The 22,842-nt window shown below is 41.6% G+C and overlaps 1 protein-coding gene across 1 annotated transcript; it reads right to left on the bottom strand.

The window, feature by feature from the left end:
• Positions 1-6,868: 6,868 nt before the first annotated feature.
• Positions 6,869-22,148, bottom strand: adm2a (adrenomedullin 2a). Its single transcript, XM_044187022.1, has 3 exons — positions 21,842-22,148; positions 21,167-21,474; positions 6,869-10,862 (listed from the first exon to the last, which is right to left on the bottom strand). The coding sequence occupies exons 2-3, from the start codon at positions 21,262-21,264 to the stop codon at positions 10,445-10,447; spliced, it is 516 nt and encodes a 171-aa protein (XP_044042957.1). The 5' UTR covers positions 21,265-21,474; positions 21,842-22,148; the 3' UTR covers positions 6,869-10,444.
• Positions 22,149-22,842: the final 694 nt, after the last annotated feature.

Raw genomic sequence — 22,842 nt, 5'->3', positions numbered from 1 at the left:
CTGCTTACTGTATGAACAGTAGTAAAACAGTTTGGGAAGTGCGAAAAACAATTTTAACCGTCCTGAAGTGAATGTAAGCCGTCCCAAAATCAAAATGTTGTTTTTTTACTTTGTTAGTATCATCTATAGTTGATAGTTACGTCACCACGACCACATGGCCCATACAAACACAAACAAGTCAAGGGAGACTGATAAGACAGAAAACTGATGAATGTCATTCAGGCTCACATAAAATCATATTGTGACCATTACTGGCCATGCTGGCAATTATTTGGCAACTAGGAAAGCTACCATGGCTTTTACCCTGCCCGTAGACTCGCTGTGTTCCAGACACTTAGTACAGTCCCACAAGATATCAATGCAAAGTTTGACTGACACATTTGAGGGCCAGTCGAAATTTAGAAAAAAACAGTCAGAAAACACGGAGTCCGGATTACCATGACGGCTCACAGTAATCTGGACACCGCTCACATTCACGTCACACAAAGGGCCTCTGTAAATGTGTGTATCCCTTCAAAAAGTCAAAATATATGCAAAAAAGAACTCCTAACTATTCTTTGAGACCTTAAGAATGGTTCTGTCATTTTGCTGGCGGGTGATCATGTTTTAAAACTGGTACTTTGCAGACATATGTCTCCCCACCATGTAGCGTCCTTCCAGAAAACCCTCACCCCCCTGCACTTTTTAACGTTCATACATTGGAACGTTGATTTCTCCTAAAAGACTGGCTTTGGAAAGTAGAGATTGGTCAGAGTCGACAGAGGCGGAAACAAGGATGAGACAGATATATATGTATATATATATATCTATATTGCCCAAGACCTGGAAGTATTTATTTAAAGAATTTGCAGAAAAAGGTCAACTATCTGGAATACTGTGAAGTCCAGAATACAGTGAGTCTACGTGTTACGCTAGCGTTGTTGTCTGTTTTGTCAGCTTACACTCCATTTAAACAGATTTTGCGGCCTTCGGCGTTAAGCAGTGCACCGGCGCACTGAAATGGAGCTATAGTAACAGCATGAGAAGTTGCTCTGCCTGACAGCAGCAGGGTGAACTGGCTGGGTGGGTGCTGTCCTTTAGGTGCAGAGCCCTCCGGTCCCGGGCCGTGCACATCCCCTGCCGGTGTGTGATGTTTCCGGTCAGGATGCTTTCCGTTGCTCCTCTGTAAAAGTTAACAAGAACTCTGCGTTCTGAAGTTTCCTTAAGAAGCTTTCTTTACCAGCGGAGACGTGAGAGGACCATGCCAGGTTCTCTGTGATGCTTATGAACTCATGAAATACAGAATAACGCCAGCCTCATCCTTTAAAGGTGATCAGGGGGATCACAGTATTCTTAAACATGTTTATTGCATTGGAAGCAGTATAACCCTATCAGCTAGAAACACAGCACTGTGGTTCAATCACAGTAACAGCTGTGTGCTGTTGAAGTGTCGCTGGGCAAGAACCCTAACTGCCCAATCACCGTAGGTTTGGATCATATGAATTACAAACTAGAAGCTGAGAAGGAGCAGAGCAACCCAACAGCCTTGAAACCAATCTCTAGTTCTTTATTATCGAGTTCTTCATTATCTCAGTGTTACAGCCTCAACTGTTATCAACAGATAGCCACTGTGCATACAGTTCTGTACGTATATCTACACTGGGGAAGTCACTGATATTTTTATACAGACAATGTATCAAACCAGAGCTGATTGACTGACAAGCTACAGTCCTTTTCCATTTGGATCATTCGATCATAGTCAAAACAGCTCACTGCTAGCTGTACATTCAACCTCTTGTCCAGGCTGGCCTGCTGATATAGCTATTGTAGACACACACATTGCACTGAATGCACTGCTGAATTCCCCATACCATCTCGCAGGACTTCTCCAAAAGAACTTTTGTTCTCTTTTCAGCTGTTTGAAGTCACAGCAAGATCATTTTGTAAATTCCTAAGAATTCCAAAATGCGCTACACTTAGCTAGGTTGGGCGTAGCATTCAAGAGAGAATTGACTGGATTATTAGTATGTATGCAGTAGATGCAGCGTGTAGGTTGAAGAGTTACTATATATATGCAAATCAGTGTGATGTCAGAAGAATTGGCATTTTGAACAACGCTGGCTAATGGTTTTAGTCTTTCTGAAATGTAAATGTGACAAACCCATAGACAGCTGTTACAGGTCATACTTCAGAAATGATTTAGTCAATATATTAGATGTAATGAAAATGTCCTTTGATCATGACTTTAATATCTAATTCTAATATTTCTTTTCATTTTTGTTGACAAAACAATCTCATTTCAAGGTCCATTCAGTAGCTGTTCTGGAGCTTCCGATCCTTTCACATACTTTTTCTGAGCAAATGGACAAAAAAAGAGCAGATTTTCTGTTTTTGCCAATGTTCAAACTTCAATTTTTTATGCATTGAGCACATTTTCCTGATTATACTTACATCCTTTTATTTTAATACTTTCCTTTTACTTGTAAAGGCATATTTTCATTGTATGCTACTTCATACTTCAACTCTGTTACATTTCAGAGGGAAATATTGTACTTTTTACACTACATTTTTTTCCCAAAGCTTTAGTTGCTGGTTACTTTTAAGATTAATATTTTTCATACAAAACAAATGGTTAGTTTATTAAGTATGATGTATTGTTATAGATTAAACTACCAAAAAGTTTATAAACCAGTTAGAATTAGCTACACCTTGACCAACTGCAGCATTAAAGTACTGCTTACATGTCTTCTTCCACCACTGCTGTGTAGAAACTATTCGAGTTTGGAACATTCTGAATGTAAGGATCAACAGCAGATGAAGATGACGATGTTATGTGGAGTATTCCTTTGATTTCAGATAAAGAATAATACATCTGTCAACTTTGTGAGAGCTATGTGAAAAGAAATTTCTTCCCAGACTGGAAGCAAGTGAAACTACTAGCCTAGCTTCGTCCAAAAAAATACTTCCTCCACACTTCCTCAGCTGTCAGTTTCCACATGTTGTCTATGACGTGGGTCAGGCTTGTTGCATGCTTGGCGTAGCTGACAAAGCAATGTGCTGTTTCACTTCTTGCGAGTCACTCTCAATATAAATATCAGCTGCATTCCAGCAATGAGCTTAACAGGGGTTTGAGCCTAAAGTATGTGCCTGGAAGTGTGTTGGAGATACTGTGTATCAGTGTCTTGGTTACATAAAGGTTGGGCCTGAGTCGTGTCGTGTGTTGGAATGTAAATGTTATGACGGACAGGTGCTTGAGGTGAGGACGGTGTCTGCCTGCTGTCTGTTTACCACGCTCACATGAATGGACAGTGTCTAGTGTGAAATACTTTGCCATCTGGTATAGTGTGGTTGTCCTTTTCATTAAAAAAAAAAAACTATTCATGGCTGAGTAGCCCTTCTAGGAAAGATAAGATGAATAGGTCGGCCATGACCCAGTGAAAGAAATTCATAAAAGCAGACTGACATCATCTGGTTTCCCCTGATCACCCAGCTCTGCAGCTTCTTTAAGCTCTTTACAGTTTCTTTTTGCTTATTATGTTGCTTGTGTAGCCCTCAAATTCCACTGTTATCAACCCTCATTTCAAAGTTAGCAACTATGTGAACATTTGCATCTAGCTGCTAAAGACCCAAATATTTTTCTTAGCAGTTGGTGGGGACCTAACCAGAGAATGAACATTTTCCCTCTCCTAACACTGAAGTCATTAAATGTACAAAAACAGGACTCCAAATCTATGCTGTTACTCCATGTCTGCTGGATGTGTAAAAGAGGGCCATTGCTTGCTAACATATTAGCTATAAGAACTTTATAAAGTGATAATATATTAGTAGTCTGTGTTTTTGAAGTTATTGTGGGGTTTTGGTCACTGGGGGCAGTAGGCTACAACTAGCTGTACTGTAAACACAACACTGACATTTTATCACCTTATAGTAGTAGCTATGGCTAACACGGCAGCAAACGTGCCTATTTACGCATCCAGCAGACACATAGCAACATTAGCATTCGTTTGGAGTCGTGTTTGTGTCCACCTGATGAATATAAGTCCAATATTCACTCTTCTTTTAGCTCTGTTTTTCCTGAGAAAAACATATCTGTCTCTGTAGCTGCTAAATGCTCCACTAGCTTCACCAGCTAGTCCCTATTAATTGTTTAATTAATTGTCTTTTTTTTTTTTTTTTTACAAAAATGCCAAACATTTGATGGTTCTGGGTTCTCGAACATGAAAATTCACTGCTTACATTGTAAATGTAAGATTCTGGGGTTTTGGACTGCTGAAGTATGTTCACTTCTTGTATACTAGCTGTAAAACTGTTAGCCTACTTGTACAATATGTAGTTGGAATTGGGACACATCCCTTCAGTGGTACGTTGTTGTTTTTTTGACAAGAGCAAACAATGACCTGGATGGATTTTGTTTGCAGCAGCCATCTTCTGGAAAATCTCTTGGAGCTTTTGAAACAGCACATATCAACACCTCTATGGAAACTGTCCAGAGCCTTAGTGAATCCATGTTAAGAAGGATTCAGACTCCTCTGAAGGATAACGACCACCCAACTTGCACTAGCTAGGTGTACCTGAAGAAGTCGCTTCTTCCACTTCTCCTTGTCTTGTGTTAGTGTCAGATCTCTGATTTACACTGAGTATATTCTGTGTCCGCAGGATTGCATTCCACTGAATGCTGTGGAACATTTGACTGCTCTCAGGTCTGTGCAGATCTGCCGTGTGTAAAATGTTGTTGGATATTTCTTTTTTCCATTAGGCAACATGAACCAGATCTGCCCTCACTGCAATAAGTCATCTCTCTCCAGTCACTTGACCTGACCAGTGCTTCAGTTAGTGGTTTTCATTGTAGACACAATGTGCTTTTGACTGTCATGATGATTTCTCTGTTGTTAGTTATTTTGCTGGTCTAGAAATTGACACGAATTATTCAGTCTCTCATTACATGTGATTCCAAGACTATGAGAGTCCACTTTCTGCTGGCTGACATACATCAGATGCAGGCAGGACGATATGACATAATTCATGCTGGTGGACTTTTTGGTATTTGTTATTTACACAGTGATAAAACGTGAGAGCAAAGTGATAACAGAAAAGCACGGGACGAAATATAAACACAGAGAAGGAATGTGTATTTCTTATTGGTGCAAGTTTAAAAACCTGGGCCTTATAAAACCATCGTGAGGGTGCAAGAGGTAGCATTGCCCTTCAGATAAAATGCCCCTGTCCCTTCATTTTGGGGTACTGCAGTGATTTAGAATTGCACTTCAGATAAAATTGGGCGATTCACAAGACAGATTTGAAAAACGGATCAAAATTGATGCAGTAGAGCCTGAGATAGCCAGAGTTTTGATTTCTAGTATGGGTCAAGTTCGAAAAATACCTTACAATTCCCATAAAGCAACTCAATGGCTACTTTCTTTAAAGGCACCCATCCTGGTGTCTGTCTGCTGTTTGCTGCTGAGCAGGCAGTGTACAGTGGCTTTTTAGAGTTTTTTCCACTGAAAACGATGCTATGAGAGCGGTGAGCGTGAACCAAAACAGTACCGTTGTGGGCCGGACAGCTAAACGGTGAGCTGAAACGCAATAAAAAGCTCCACAGAGCTGAGAGGGGCTGCAGGTTCCGGTGATAATTCTCTGTAGGTTCATCACTACGAGTGACCCCTTTCACATTATCACAGTCATTAGTCATTTGATTGAAGTGTATTCATATTGATGAACATATATGTGCCTCAACATTCATTTCTGGTGTGTATATTTTTGAAGTTTGAATTTGGACATCTTGTAAGCTAACTAACAGTGTTGGGCAGTAGCCTAACGCATGTCTAAGTAACATGCTACAGTAAAGTGATTACTATTTTCAGTAACGAGTAGTGTAAGGGATTACAATTTGAAATTGAGTACATTAGTTACTAATCCCAGTATTGCTCCGTTACTTACCTGGAGTGTGATGGAGGGTTGACATCAGTTCGGTGTCACTGTGTTCAGTGGAGCATGCGCAATGCTAGCATGTACCCATACATACTGAGCCAAAATAGTATGGCCGTTCGGCTCCAAACACCAAGGTTTAAGGTCTTTAACAACCTCATGGTACAAAGTCAAACCCACAGGACTTTATTTTAAATTTCGGGCAAAAAAACTGTTCTACTAACACAGCTGATGTTGGTTTTTCCTTTCATTCCATCATCAACCATCGGTAGCTGAAGTGCAGTCCTGGAACAAGCACATCCAGAGCACTGGTATGTGATGATGTAGTCATTCGGTGTGGAAAAAAAATGGGTTAGCTACTTGTAACATTGAAGCCACTTAAGGAGAACTTAAAGGTGAAAAAGTGGAACATTTGGATACAAATGGTCAACTCAAGCGTCTGCTTCCACAGCATCTTTGCCTCCAAGAAACGTGTTCTGTTGGTTTAGGTTGTAAAAATGAGAGGAATAAGTGGAGGGAAGGCACGAGTCCTTAATTCCTCTCCTTTACCAGATATGAAATGAACTAATGGCTTGAATGCTGTTGACCAAACCCCTTGTCACTCATTAACTCCAGTCAAACGATGTCAAACTGATGTTTCATTCACATTGTCCCCTGCCCCCCATTAGTTTTGTTAGTTCTGCCATGCAATGACTTGTAATGATTGACTTCTTTGGGGATGATTGGGTCAGAACAGTTTGACCAAGGACATAGCAACATGGAGGAGGATGGAACTGATTAGAAAGAGCCTTTTAAAAAATATACTGAATAACATATTTAGCTTTTTTTTTGGTGAATATTTAGAACCTTTGGGGCATTTTGAGTTCTTCAAAGCCTCATGTCATTCTATCATGTATGCCTTTATGTCCTTTAGGAATGCATGCATACACACACACTTAAAATCATACTCCATACTCCATCACACTACAGTATAGTTCTTTATTTTACAGAGTGAAGGACATTGACAAACAGTAACACTTTAACTACAGTTAAGGCTTTCTTTTCCTACCATAAGGTCATGCTGAAGGAGCAGTGGAAAAGATGAGATAAATAGTCTTTGGTGACACACAGATATGAACATACAAAGATAACTTAAATACATCACTTTCTTTAAATAGTTTGGCTAAATATATATATATATATTCACAGGTGCACACGACGTTCCCAGTCATCCTGACGCCACATGGAGTGCACTGACATCTTCAAACCCATTCGCAGACAATCTCAAATGCAACATTTACAAGAGGAACCCCGTCCAACTTTCACTTTCAAGTTCATTACAATGAGTGAAATTCACATGGGGATGGGAATGTCATATTCATCGACAAACGTGTTTGGATTAAAGTGCTTTCATGTGACCCTAAAGGAGATCATGTGACTTTCAGCAAAAACAAACCTACAAACAGATCTACCTGGATCTACTGGATCTTACAAAACTAACAGAAATTGTTGTACACACTAACTCTGTACTCATTCCTCTTTGCAATAGAGAGCCATGAAAGCTCTCGATGTTTCTAATGGTCGGGCAGTTTGCTCACACAACTCGACATGACGCAACGTCTGATGTCACAAAAACATACTGCGGGAAAACAGGATGGGAGCACAATGCTCCAGAGCACAGGAGATAAGTGTCCTCAAACACATACGCACACACATACATCATGTGTGTGAAATAGTACACTTTAAAAAGTAGAGAGATCCACCAGGGTTTTAGAGCGTTTCATAATCCTTTTAATGATCCGTCACGAGACATTGATTAGCTCCATTACAGCAGAGAGAATGGCATGTTTCACCTCAGCAAGCCTTTGAACAGATTAGATTTAAGACTAAGGAACCACTGATTATTACCCTGTGACCTCCAGGCCCCCATAATTACAGACAAAAGAGAAAAAGAGATGGGGATGAGAGACTAACTATGACAGTGTTGATGAAATAAAATTAGGCTGAAGACACAAAGTAAAATCAGAAGACACATATTAAGATATAAAAGAATACATTATTGTATGATGTAGATCACATATCTGTAAAGTAATTTGCTTTGTCAAGTATTACCAGGTATTTGGTGAGTTTAAACTAATGCTCTTAGGAATACCAAACTTTCATGTTTGTGAAATTATATGAAAAAATAACAAAGGCTAAAATACTCCTGTGATTGAACAATTAATAAGCTAAATGACTGTGCACATAAATCAGAAAGTGGGCTGACAGTTCGGCATGTATTCCTACTATGAAACACTCCACCACTCTCTGCAAGTTAAGGTCAGGCTACCATATAGTAAAGTCTTGGAATAGAAGTTTAGAAGTATGCAAATAATATGTAATATAATTATGTTTCTTGCCAAAAATGTGGGTTTTATAGGTATGGTTGCATTTTGGAAAGTTTAAGGCCTGTCAGATTTTTGCATGCTTGAAGAGTAGAGCTTGACCTCAGTTATTCTCAGTCCATCATCCGCCCACCATTTCAGAGACAGACTTACATAGCGAAAAGGAAACATCAGGGCATGTATTTTTGATGGTGCTACACTATTTTGTGTACATATCTGAAATTGGGCACTCTCACACCTAACATTTTGGTTGCTGTGGTCTCTCATTAAAAACCCGCAAAGTAACAGTAGAGCTTTTAGATGTCGTCTCAGGACGACTTTAAACCCATTCAAAATACTACATATGAACAAGTTGCCCGTTGCTGCCGACAGAATTGTGTATATAAGACAGTGTATGTAAGGAACAGTTGACCTTTATTTATTCATTCTTCTTCAACATTACTGTTATCCACCATATCTCATGGCAAATGTGTTTTATTAGAAGACTTATTGTTGGATTTGCCAACTTTTAGAGCTTTTATGGCCTCCAATTGGGCGAAGTATGGGGGGAGGGGGGGTGAAAAATATTTTAATTTGTAAGAACACTCCGAGAAGACACTTATTTCATAATTTCCAAAACTCTCTGTCCACTTTGCTTGCCCAGTGTAATTATTTTGTAAAATGTAAGCAGATTTTTTTCTTTTTGGCACAGAATTGGGTTGGGTTTAACCAAACTACAAAAAAAAAAGGAAAGAAAGAAAAAATTCTCACTTAGCAAAGTTACTTTTGGTTTTATTTGCCCATGTTTTGAGATATCTGTATATGAGATTTCTACCTCCACCCCAATACAATGGAGGTGAATGGAATTTTGCCATATTTCTTTCCAGAATAAGAATCCATGTTACACTGGAAAATCCCCAAAATACACTGAGAAAAGAAGGGGAAATTGTTTGGGTTTTTTGTATTTGTGGTGAACAGATCCTTTAATATCTGCAAACTTCACACTCTTTATATTTAGTGTTGAGTGTGCAGACCATGGGAGGCTCAGGGCCTCCCCTCCCCTTCCCTGCTGTGGCGGCACATATGACTGAAGTGATTAGGTCAGGTTTATTAAAATGCTGTCAACTCAAAGTCCTGACTTGCAAGGGGAACTTATGAATCACGTGAAAGGGCTAATATTTCAGACTTGGCCTCCAGCAGGGAAAATGCCAGCAGTGGTGCGACAGAGCCCTGATCCATGGCTCCAAGGTTCACTTTGCCACCTACTGTGTACAGGCCACTGTAATGCAACATTGAAACTGATCCTTCGGGAAGTCAGTTTCTGTGTAGATTCCTTCCAAGGCACTGAGTACTGACCCTCTTCTTTTTCATTTTCAGCATGGAGTTAATGTGGTTAAGTCCTGACTCGGAATGCTCTTAAACTCGGGTGTAACCTAAGTGCCGTGGCTGGTTTCAAATGTAAACTGTGGTCCTGAAACACAAAGTCCTGCTGAGTGACGAATTCCCAGTTCAACTGAAAGCTCATGGAATACTCCAGGGATGTCAGTGTTCACATTAAAATTGTTTATGCAGTTGTGAAACCTGGGACCTGGGAGTTCCAAAGTTGACAAAAAGGGGGGCACAAAAACAGAGGTAAAAGGGTTCATTGGGTCATTTACAAGGTCTTTGTGACGACATTGGTTTTGACAAGGCTCCGGCTCTGAGTGCACGTTGAAATCCACATTAGGGGCTTAAGTGTTTGATCAACGAGCCGCGAGATAACCACCGGTGGGGAGGTCAGTTGGCAGACAGGACCAGGCCACCGGATGGTGTTGAGGACAAGCCTTCATTCTTACATTAACAGGATTAAGACGTCAAACTGAGGCCCGTTGGCTTCTTCTGAGCATTCAGGAGGGAGAACCAAAAAATTATTTGACAAAACTTGAACGCCCTTCAAAAGCCAAAAGGATGGTGGGAGATAACTCAGATTGGGGGTTTCAAAGACGATTCAGTCAGTCATGATCTTGAATTCAGTCAGCACAAAAAATAGAGAGGCACAACAGTCATTTATGAGGAGTATAATTGTCATTTTGAGATAGAAAAACAAAAGTTATGGACTACATCAAACTCTAATGCAAAGACTACCAGTAATATATTAAGAGATAAATAAATGGAGATATAGATAGACTTGCTGTGGGTGTTTGGGGGTGTCAACTAACTCATCCATAACTATGGGGGCTCCTGGGGTTGATGGGGGATGAGTCTTCTCTGCCGCTCTGACCAATCAGCTGATAGAGCCTGTGGCTGAGATTCTGGACTTGGCAGGTTCCCAGGACGCAACCCACTCTCATCAGCTGGGCATGCTGGGGGTAGTGGTGACCACCTCGCGATCCTGAGTGGGCATGGCGTCGAGCTCTCAGCACCCTCCGCTCGGCCTGTGAAGAATCAGTGGGTTGTGCCCACGCCAGGCTTGGCGAGGCTCTTCTCACTCCTGAAGCTGGTTGGTGTCTCAGGAAACCAGGCAGCCATTTTAGAGCTTGGCTGGGGGCCGAAGAGGGGACGACAATGTGAGTCTGGCTTCCTGATGCTGAGGCTTTATCCTCTCTCTGGTGGATAAGCTTGTTGAGAAGGTCCAACCTGAGCAGAAAAGAGAAATCGGGTGAAAATTTGTCCTGAAGGTCTGTGACTATCATTCATTCACTGGGATTCAAACCACATCAAAAATGCATGTCTCACCATCGAAATGAGGTGTTCAGGTACAGTATTTGATGTGACATGTTGCAACAGAAAGAGCAGAGAAGAGAAAAAATGGAGGAGAATGCTGGTGCCTGGAGAAACGAGGAGGCTCAATTCCTAAACTCATGTCCGCAGCCCTACTAGGAACAGCATTGCTTTGAGCTAAATGCTAACGTCAGCATGCTAACATGCTCACAATAACAATGTTAATATTCTGATGTTTTGCAAGTTAGTCTGAAGAAGAGCATTAGGTTGAAACGTCACTAGTGGATGTGCCAATACATTTCACTTGAGGGAGCTACAGTGTGCGGACCCTTTTTCATGTTTTCATAGCAAGTAATGTTTACCATGTCCATCATCTTAGTTTAGCATGTTAGCATGCTAACATGTGCTAACAAGCACTAAACATGAAGGGCAGTTGAGGCTGATGGGAATGTCATATATAGTTTAGATAGTTTTGCAGGTATTTGGTCATAAACTAAAGTTTTAGCCAAATTTTGACTTGATGACGTCACTAGATGAAAAGTTAAGAGATCGCCAAAGTTATGACAATTCATCCTGAGAGGAACATAAATGTGTGAATCATATTTCATGACAGTTTATCCAGCAGATGTTGAGACATTTCACTAAAAAACTAAAAATGTCAACCCCATAGTGGTGCTAGAGGAAAAGTCAGGGAATCACCACAGTCAGTAGGCTTCATCCTCTGGGGACCATGAGTCTGTACAAAATTTGATGGCAGTCCATTCAGTAGTTGTTGAGATATTTCAATCTGGACCAAACTGGTGGACCGACCAACCAACATTGCCATTCCTAGCTAACCTTAAAGGTTTTTAGATAAAAAGACCTTTAGTCATGCATGCACCTGCCAGCACTGTTACTATAACAACTAATATTGTAAAGGCATAGGTAATTATGCAGATATCCGATTATCCGTACAAAGCAGCTTTGGTAAGCAAATAATATTTGCCTGCTGTCTGAACACAGCATGGCTCTCTGCACAGTCACCCATCCATGTGGACACCTTGCTCCTCTCCTAATGCACAACATAAAAGTTAATGGCTTTTCACATGTGGCCTAACACAACATGTGCTCTGAGTCTGCCTCGCTTATTACATTATACAATCAAAACCTGCACCTTGCTGCATTTTAATGCCCAGCTGGGTTTCAGCGGTAGCTATGGGAGATTTAGCCTGGCCAGCCAGGTCTCAGGGGTGCTGATGGGCTCATTACAGTCTCAGTTGAGAAATAAAACAAACTCGTGGAGTTAGATTAGTTAGATTACCTCACATCTGATTCAAATCAGTTTGTTTCAGGGTTTTATAAACCTTGTTCTGCCTTGTTTCAATACATAAGACATTAAGTAAAACTGTAGACATCTGCTGCCCAATAGACACATATTTTCACTCTTTAAAGGGTCACTTCATCCAAATCACAAAATGACATACGGTATTTTCTCATTAACTCCTAGTAATATCTAGCCATGCAGATAGGTTTGGTTTAATGAGCCCAGACATCAGCTTTTTAAACGTCTACCACCTAATACAAAGGAGCTGACTGGAATTTGAATTGTGTTGCTCAAAGCATTGAAAAATGACATTTGAAAAACTCAACAGCAATGTGTCTTTCCCAAAAACAGTTTTTATAGGGGCTATTTTTTTGACAGTTTATGTCTATGGATTGTCAAGAGCAGCTAGGATATTGTTTCCAGAAAGATACGATGCTTATGAATTGTTCAAATGTCACTTTCTTAGTGCTTGGGCACCACAGACAAAATTCCATTTACCTCTACTGTATTGGGGTAGAGGCAGAAATCTCAAAGACTTCTCAAAGAATCTTAAAACCTGACCAAATAAAACCAAAACTATCCCTTAACTAGAGTTAAATGAAAAAATATGTTTTTTGTAGTTTGGGTGAACAGACCCTTTACAAAAAGAGGGTTTCGGAGACTGCACATTAAACTAAATGACCTGTTAAGGTGGACAGGTTCTGCAGTGTGGTGGACCAGTGGGTACGCGCTGTTCAGCAAACAGAGCGCCGACCAACTCGCCATCTGTTCATTGTTTGACAAAGACAGTCGCTTCTCACAACTTGACCCTGCACAGCGTGACTCAAGTCCCTGAGTGTTAACCCATCACCACCGCTGAAGGTCGGAGAGAAGTAAATAGGACAGAGCTGTTGCACCTGGCAGCCAGTGGATAAATAGGATGAAAATGTTAAATGTTAGCAATAGTTCTTTTATAACAGGCTTTAAATACAGCATCATGACACATATATCTATAATTTGCTTTTCTGAGTCAAAGGAAAAAATCTTCCACTGCATCAGGTTTGGCATTATTTTCCCATGTTCTGAGAGGCAGAAGCCACAGTTGATCTAATTATAAAAAGTGTGTTCCACTTGTGAAATGCTGACTTGTGTTATTTCACCATGAACACTCCGTCTTTACTATGGTGAGAGGTTGACATGTGAAACATCACAGCGGACGGCCTTCTCTTACAGTCTGTGCTGTGGTGGGTTTGGGATTCCTCCGTGAAGAGTGAAGCTTTCGGTTAATTCAGCCAGTTCAGCTGCTGGCTCACTGCTGGCAGGTCTGGTAGCCTGTAGGCGACCTGCTGTCCAACAGTGGCAGTGGCTGAATAAATAGTTGTGTAACGCCAGGCCACAGACGGAGGGGAGGCGAGCACTATTTCCAAGACAGCCTTGGTGTGCTATGGTGCCACATCATCAAGTTACACCCACCTGGTCTGCAGAGTGAAAGCTGCATTTGACTGCACAGGAAAGCTATTCACATGGGTCACAAGGCAGCAGTGGTGGCCCAGCACCAAATTGCTCTATTTCTGTTTTGTACAACTGGCTCTATATACTGTATTTCTGTTTTATATTTATTGTATCAGCGTAGTGTTTTCATTGTGTTTAAGCAGTTTTAAGGGTGGATTTAAAGTTGGTGATACTTTATGTGATTCCTATTCTGACTTTATTCTTCTATACAAGACAGAACTGTGATCTGTGGTGTTGATGACTCCTTTTTTGTAATTTGGAGGTCAAAAATTTAAAGTAAGAGTGAAAGAAACTAATCCTAATCCTGTTTAAAGTAGAAATACTTTATACCCATGGCTGGATTAATCACTACGAGGCCCCCGGTGTGAAAAGTTACCTGTAGGAATAAATAGTGTAGTGTGTGTAACGCCCTGTTGACCCGTCCCCCCAATGGGTAATAATGCAGGTGTCTACTTAAAGGGAACGGCCCCTATCGTTTCAGTTTATATGGTGCTTTAGTGGTGCATACAGTATAAACAATCGAACATTTGGAATGAAAATTAAATGACCACAACGACACAACAATCCCGGAGCCTTTGGGCCCCAGAGGGTCTGGAAGCAGCTCCAGTCACATCCTCTTTGAAAAAGACTTTGGACTGCAATGCTTTTCTGCCAGAAGTTAAAAGAATCTTGCCGTAGAGAACTCTGTCACATTTGATCTCACAAGACTAATGGCTAATTTGGCTATTTGGAGCCCAGTCCCACAACTCAACAGTAGTGGAGATCTCCATGATTGGCAGACGATCAAAGATATCCGACCTACTTTGTCTCAAATTTTTCAGCCCGCTGTGGTTTCGCTTAGCTTAAGGGCTTTAAACTAAAATTCCTTTTGACTGAAGATGATTTCTAAGGATTTTACAGTTTGATAAAAGGCCAAGCCGATTCCTTTGTGCTGCCTTGTTTGGTTTTTCTGCTGTATTAACCTCACAGCACTGCTACCTTTAAGGCAAAGAATCAAAGCTGGATCTCCCCATGTTGATAGCAAGCTTCAGCTGCCCTCCCTAACCCTAAGGGCTGGGTTATGCTGGAAAAAAATTGTTCGTCCGACATGTTGTCTGACCACGATGGAAAGCAAAAGTGTTGATAACTGTTCCAAACGGCTGCACTTGAAGGCAGGGTGAAACGCCGACCGTCATAGGGAGGGGCGATAATCTTAAATATGAAGATATTGGCGCATATTTTCAGACAGTCTCTCCTGGAAGGCTTTCACAGTGCTGCACTGCGCTGTAGACATGAAAAGTGACAGAAATGTTGGCCAATCACTGCATGAAGTCGGTGTGAACGTTGGATTGTTGGTTTTGGAAAGTTACAGAACTTCGTCGGAGTTGAATTAAGTGTACATTTTTATTTACTTTTGCATTTTCTTTTTATTAGCTTTCTATTACTTTATGGGGGTAAACTGGCGCCTTAACCGTAACTCCAACCCTAACCCTGCAGATGGTAAGCTCAACATCACCCTAACCCTAGTATCTTGCTGCTGATACACTACACGATTACCAGAGAGGCTGAAGTTTACCAAGGGCAGCCTTAATCAGCAGTCAATATGGTGCATTCATTTGTAATCTTCCACTAGGTAACAGTGGGGGGATTGTTGTTAGCAAGAAGCAGGACAAAAATAAAGGAAAGAGGATTTATGTCACACGAAACACTGGTCCTACTTGTTCGGGAGCAGTTCTGCTTTCATAACTTCCTCAGTGGGATGTGATTTACTTGCAAGCAAAACTGGACATTGAGCATACTCAGTACAGCCACTAAATTACACAGACAGACAGGATGCCAAGTTAAAAACTATACGTCTGCTCTGAAACCACATCATTGCAATGCGAGTAGACAAAACATTCGCAATCACAGCAGGTTTCTCTCCCCTCAGAAGCCGCCTTTATTTCCCATAAGACTTTTTATCCACACTCGCACTATAATAATCCTAAATAATCCATGAAATAATAAATAGTAATCCATTATTAACATTAAACGGCATCTTAGAGCTGAAGAGGATGACAGTAATGCAGTGTTTCCCCTAGGCGGAATGATTTGGGGGGGCACACACAGAGCGAAGCACAGGAGAGACAGCTGAAGTGAACGTCACTCGAGTTAACGACAACTCGTCAGTCCGCTAGCCGCTAGGCTAATTTATGCAGTGTAAAATGCCATAGGCTTAAGCTAATAATGGTGACTAGCAAAAAACAATTGTTTTGTCTATGAACCTTGACAGTTATATGCCCCCCATCAAAGCTTGAATATTTGCGCGCAATTCTGAATGAAGGTTCGAAGCCCCAAAAATGGTATTCGGGACAGCCCTAGTGGCTTTCTGTGTGGAGTAGAAACCTGTTCTTTAAGGATGTGGAGGGTGGAATCCAGGTCTTAGCCATTAATCCACAGCGGAATTCTCTGCATGCTTGGTCGCAGCTCCTCCTCGCCCTCCATAACTTCAGCCTGGGTTTAGTCAGATTGACCCCCATGGAGCCATACGGCTGTTTAGACTGTACATATATATCTGAGCAGTCCGAGCCAAAATTCCTGTTTACGACATGCAAAGAATTAAAGAAGAGACGCACAAGAAGAGGCTTCGCTTGAGATGATTTACAGCAGAGGCAATCCCGCTGTCAATCATTCTGCAAGCATAAAAGTGGTTTTCCGAGATAGTATACGCGATAAGTAAGAGTAATGTTCTTGTTGCGCCTTGATAAGGTGTAAACATGTCAGAATTTAGATAGCAAATCAAGAAGGACCCAAAGCCAACTGCATGTGCCGAGTAGTTCAACAAACATCAACAAGGCAGGAAGCCACCCTGTGTGAGATGAATTCAGTCTGTTTCTCAGGTAAATATTATGTTAAGAGTATCTACGTTGGACGTCTGAACCCCACGCTGTTCAAATCTATACTTCCAAGAGTGGGTTAATGATTTAACAAATCGTTTGGGGAAAAACATGACTTGACTTGGCCTTGACAAAGTACAAACTTGCGTCCACAAAATATACACAGACTGATTTGTCACGTCATCGTACCCTGGTCCAGACGGAGCAGAGACAGAATGGGTTGATGTAATAAAAGCATGGCCGCAAATCAGCTTTACATGTCCTCCGTCTCGAAGCAATGAGCTGCTTCCCACTTCTGGAATCTCTATTGCTAAGCCGCTTCACTGCTAAAGCCATATTTAACTTGTTGTTTGGCTGCGGACCCCGGCTATTTTCCCTTACAAAAAACCCCCACAAGACGTTATGTAAAACGACAATGAAGGGTATGCGTTGCGTGTGATCCCAGGAACATGTAATTTCTCCTTGTTTGGAAAGCGCCCATCGGGCATTGTTACAGCGTCTTAGTGGGATTTTGTTGTGTCCTTATCAGGACACAAAGGGACAAGTTGGACACAAACACAGAACAGGGAAGGAATGACTGAGCTCAGACACTCAGCATCCAACAGGAGAGAAAAAATGCAGAGTGGTCATGTCTGTTATTATCATGCTGTCAGCATGTGATGGTAACAGAACAGGATGTGCTCTATGGAGTTAAGAGAATAGGGAGAATTTACTGTCCTAATAAAAGCCAAACAGGACATTTATGAGAGATGTGCAAAGTGAGAAGTGTGGAGGCGTAGTGACAGGAAAGGGAAATCTCTCACTGCGTTATCAGAGGGAAATATATCTGTATAGACTGTGATCAGCTACGGTGCTAAAGGTCTTCATAAAAATGATACTACCCAACCACAGGCCCTCCGTGAGTGTATTTACATGCTGAACAATACTGCGATCACTGGGAAGAATCAGCTTCAGGCACATGATTTGAAGTAATGTGATTTCTCTAATGGGATTTATTTCTGATTTATTAATCTACAAGAAGTCTGATCCAGGCGCCCAGGCGGTATTTGCCCACTACAGCAAATATAGAGGTTCAACCCCCAGCAGTGTCGCTTTTGACTTGGATGGGTGCACTCACACCTGCCAACACTCCCCCTCTCTCCCGGGTTCTCCCGTATTTCAAGGCCATCTCCCGGCAGCCCGGCAAAAACTCCCGTACTTTGAAACCTAAATGTTGGCAGGCATGCACCATAGAGCACAACTGTGCTCATTGTGGGAAGCCAGTGAGGGATCATGACCTTATTGTTGGTCAGGGTTTAGTTGAGGTTATACCGTCCTGGTGAGGCTGCCCCAAGCCCATGCATAAGGGAGACGACACACATTGTATATCTACAACCTCCCCAGAGTCATAAGCCATACCAAAATGCGAAAAAAAAACAATACACAGCACTAAAACAATATGAAAGTTGAAATGGGTACATTACTAAATGTCAACTAAAACATTTTTTATTTGCACTGCTGCATCAGTTTTTTCCAGACTGAAATATATAAAACCCCTGACACTTTTAAACAGAGATGGGAATGAAGGGGTTTCCAGCGCTGGGCAGGTGCAGTGAAGGAGGCCACAGCAACACAAACAGAGCGGATACAGCAGCCTCGCTTCCCTTTTTTTCAGTTAGATTTCAGCAGCAGGTACTCACCATTCACACACTTTGAGACACACACACACACACACACACACACACACACACACACATGCAAGCCCACCTGGAGGAAAATTCCGCTCCCAGATCTTCTTACACTGTTATATTATCAGTATTGGATGTTAAGTGCTTTCTTTAAAAGCCTTGCTTTTCTTCCGGCCCCCTTCCCTCCTGCCTTACTGTAGGATCTGACACATCACTGAGTGTGGATCATCTTGATGTATTAGGCTACACCTGTTGTTAATGAGGGATCCACAGAAGAGAAACATTTCAAATAACATTACATCTTTAAGATTTTTTTCAATCAATTTGGAATATATTTTCTTATTTACAAACCTCTCTTCCTGCCACATCATATTAAAGCAGATCAGTTTCCTTTACTACTGTGTTATGCTAAGTTACTGATAATATTTGACCAAGCACCAACAAGGGCGGCGCCCCAGTAGCCTCATGGTTAAGGTGCACACCACATAACCGCAGGGGCCGCAGTTCGACTCGCGGCACCCCTGTTGCATGTCATACCCTTCTCTCTCTCTACATGTTTCTTGTGTATCTCTGTACACTAACTGTCAAATAAAGACAAAATGCCAAAAATAATCTTTTTAAAAAAAAGCAACAAGGGATGTCAGGCGACCTAGTGGCCTAAGACATGTACCACCACAACATCCCTGGGGCCCATGTCACAAAAGCGATTTGCGAACTCTACTTACACGCAGGTCGCAAATGGTGCCGCTGTCCCGACTCACTACTGACTGTCACTTGCAAATTGCAGATACATTTGAGAGTCCTACATTACAACATCAGGGGGAGAGGAAATGATCACATGTTGCAAGTCGCAGCTTGAATGTTGCAGTTTTGATAAAACGGGCTTCTGGTTGAATCCAGCTTGGGACCTTTGTTGCACATCATCCTCCCACTCTCTTCCCACATCCTTGTCATCCTCTCTAGTGAACATTATCACACTACATTAATGTTGCTGCTTACAGTATCACAGCTGCCCCCAAACACCACCAGCAACACCACTGCAGTGTTCGTGTTTTCGCAGTCATGTGGGATCAGCTGCAATGTTCTTGTCAGCCAACATTTGTCACAACTTGAAGGGCGATGCATAGACAAGATGGATTGTAAAGAATGGTCAGATAGGCATTCAGGGGGCCCCATGCTTGCCTTTGTCTGGGGCCTCCACATCCCATCACTGAGACTCCCTTCCTCCCAGTGCTGACATTGAGCCAGCAGCTGTGGATACATAATCCACCAGAGGGGGGCACTCACACACCAACACATCCACATTACTCACTGCTCCTCAACAATGCACCTCCACACACATATTGCATCTCTGGCGGGCCTCCCTCACACATCAAAATGGGTAAACTGTACTGTATGTGTGTTGGACTGTAAGTAATCAAACTGATTGTTGCGCTGCTGCCTAATGTTTTATGCAGGGCTTTGCAATTAAAAGTTCTGCCACTTCTGGGGTGGAAAAGTACAGGTGCCACTAACAAAATCCTTTGCAATAGTCCACGCTGGTATTTCTGGCCGCGCTATTCATAGAGACAAACTGGTTTTCCCACCTCTGAAATAACAGTTTTCCATACAGAATCACAGGGAGATTAAACCAAACAAAACCTCTATAAATAGTTACTCATGTGACGGCTGTTGGGATCAAGAGGTGGAGAAAGGAGAAGAGGCAGAAAAGGCAGAATCTTCATTCTGAGAATGAGAAAACACTTGAATTGTTCATAGAATGCAGATTAACTGCAAAAGTGATGCCAATAAACTTGGCACATTCACTGGCACAGTCACATATGGGTCACAGTTGCTGTAGATCTGCAGTAAACTGTAGAATGTCACACAAAGGTCACACTTTAATTCCCATCTCATGTCATGACCTCATGATCAGTTACTTTAGACTTTATACTAATAGGAAGAGTGATAGCCTACCATAGGAAATAAAACTATAAAACACAATGAGGTCCCTGTAAATGTGCCACTGTTACAAACACTGTACTGTACACAATACAAAATATTATGTTATAGAAATAAAATGGATTTTCGTTTGGTTGGGTCTTTTTAATGGTTACACAGTTCTAATGGTTTATTTGAATATAAAATGGCAATGCCTAACCCTGCCACTTGTTCCACAGCTGATCTGCTCTCCAGCAGGGCTTATCTCAAGGAGAGAGAAAGTGTTTTATTGTGTCATGGGAGAGCCTTTGACCTTGCAGTCTACATTAGCCACTATCAGACCGACACAACAACACAACACACAGTAACCCTGATGGGGTTTAACAGGATACCACCACTAGCTGCGCTCAATAACTGAATAAAGTGAACACATATTAACCTTAAACAATAAGTTAGAGAGGGGGGAAAGTGAATGTTTTAGGAATGCTAATTTGTGTTCAGTCGTAGGCTAATGTCTGCTTATTTAAACAATGCGACAGTCCACTGGAAAACTACGACAATTTGGAGAAATTACTCGACTTGAGGCAGTGAAAAAGGATAGCCCATGTTAGCTTAAAATAAATGCTTTGTAGCTAACTGGCGTTATTTACACATTAAAGGCTACTGTCGTAAAAAAAAAAAAAAAAACATGTTCAACACATCATTTAATAGCCTACCTAATAACACCATTATAGCTCATTTACAATTATTAATAAATAGCCTATAACATTGCTCTTTAACTCTTTAACTCCCAACCAAGCAGGTTAAAGTGGCCATTATAGTGCCTATTAGCCTAACGGGGCGCAAGAATATTTACATAAACTGTAATGCGGCTCCAGGTGAGTTTATCTTCCTATGTTTTAAGAGTGTGATTCAGCCAATCAGAAGCGAGGAGCGGGTCTCTATGCTTAATAAAGTAGTAGCACAATAAGTCGCGTGTCCTACCTGTTCTTGTTGGGAAGCTCCTCAGCCGGCAGAGCCAGCAGCTGCTGGAGGGAAACCAGGCTGATGCAATACACAGTAAGCGGGAGAAGGGACCGCATCTCCGGGCCAACTTTCACTTTACACCCTCCCTGGGAAGGAGGGCGCGACCACACGGACTGGGCGAAGTTTAAATCCCAAGAGTGGGAAAAAAAAATAAATAAAAAAAAAATAGAAAAAAAAAAATAATATGGAAAAACAGAACAATGATCCCCAAAGATGGATGTTGGCTTCAGATATCCAAGCTTGGCAGTGGAGATTGTAGATGAAACCTTTGGAGAAAGCAGAAGTAATAAATGATCAATGAACCTGCTGCTCATAGTCAACCGCAACAGAAAAGGGAGTCGGTGAAAGTGCGCCTGATGAATGTACTCCCATTTCATTCATTTAGACCCTTCACTTGATGAGAAACTTTTCAAACACACTATGTGGGCTAAAAATATCCCCAGTGGATTCTTCCTCTAAACTTCCGCTTATAAACTTCTACTTCCCATTAAACTTGTGCACCAGATAAAGACTTTACATTCTTCTGAAAATGTCCAAATATGCAACCAACCCATTATGCAAATACTTTGGCAAGATGTTACACTGTATGAACAAACCCACTCATAACATAACATAAGTAAAGAGAAGTCTTACCTTCTTGGTATTCAGCCTATAGCCCAGAATCTGAAGCTTTTTTCCCCCATGGATCCAAACGTGTTGGTCAAGATGAAGTTCTCCAGTGTGAAGCTGAGCGCCTGGTGATATTGTGGATTTAAATACTGAGGGGGCGGAGTTCACTGACTCAAGTGCCGGTGTGGCAAAGGCAAAGGTGCTGTAATGTTATTATCTCCCATGCCCGAAAACTGTCAAATCACTATTAAGCAACACAGCATTAGGTCCCATTAGGAATATTATAATATACTGTAGTGATACAACATGTTTTCTAAAATACCATAAAATCCATAAAAGGTCGCTGTAAAGTCACAATTGAGCACCACAGAATCACTATAAGTCCCCATAAGAATATTGCTGATAGCTCAGGATGCTAAGGACACTTATATTATCATTATTATTATTATTATATTACCTATTATTATAAGCTTAGGACTATTCAGCACAAAGTACTTTATCTTAATCAACCATGTGAATACTCGGGGAAATAGCCCACATTTTCATGAATTTCTTGAGCAGTTTGTCTTCCTGACCAAACCCTCCTCCTATCTCTTATCATCACTGTCAGCCAAGTGTGTGAGGCAGATAGAAAAGAAATGCAGGAATCTTCGCAGAATCCCCAGAACGTGTCGTCACGTCACGTCACCCCCCCCAGCCCCAGCGTGCAGCATCCCTGACATCCACCCAGCGCACTGCTGCGGCACCGCACGTACTTTGAAGCTCCTGGTGGGAAACAGCCTGCTGTGTATGATTCATTAAGGAAGAGCTGGGAGCCCTGCAGAAATTGTCGTAAAAGTTGTGACCAAACCGTGACTCCATCACTTTCAGTTGCGTTCTGAAATCTGATACAACAGATACGGGTCGAAACATGCGTCTTACAACTCTGTGCAGCTTATTTCACCTCGTTAGTGAGCATTATTGTCAGTGTCCAAGGTCCCTTCCTTGCTTTCTAACTCAATTGACTGATGTGGCAACACACTACT

Source organism: Siniperca chuatsi, linkage group LG23 (assembly GCF_020085105.1).
Source record: "Siniperca chuatsi isolate FFG_IHB_CAS linkage group LG23, ASM2008510v1, whole genome shotgun sequence".
Lineage (NCBI taxonomy): Eukaryota > Metazoa > Chordata > Actinopteri > Centrarchiformes > Sinipercidae > Siniperca > Siniperca chuatsi.
The sequence above is the reverse complement of the archived record's forward strand: the minus strand, read 5'-3'. Positions and strand labels throughout refer to the sequence as shown.

What these genes read in the sequence shown, in the direction of transcription:
- adm2a (XM_044187022.1), bottom strand. Translation starts at nt 21,264, where the DNA reads ATGCGGTCCCTTCTCCCGCTTACTGTGTATTGCATCAGCCTGGTTTCC. An exon ending in GAGCTTCCCAACAAGAACAG is followed by an intron (nt 10,863 to 21,166) that starts GTAGGACACGCG and finishes TTTTCTGCTCAG; the next exon opens with GTTGGACCTTCTCAACAAGC.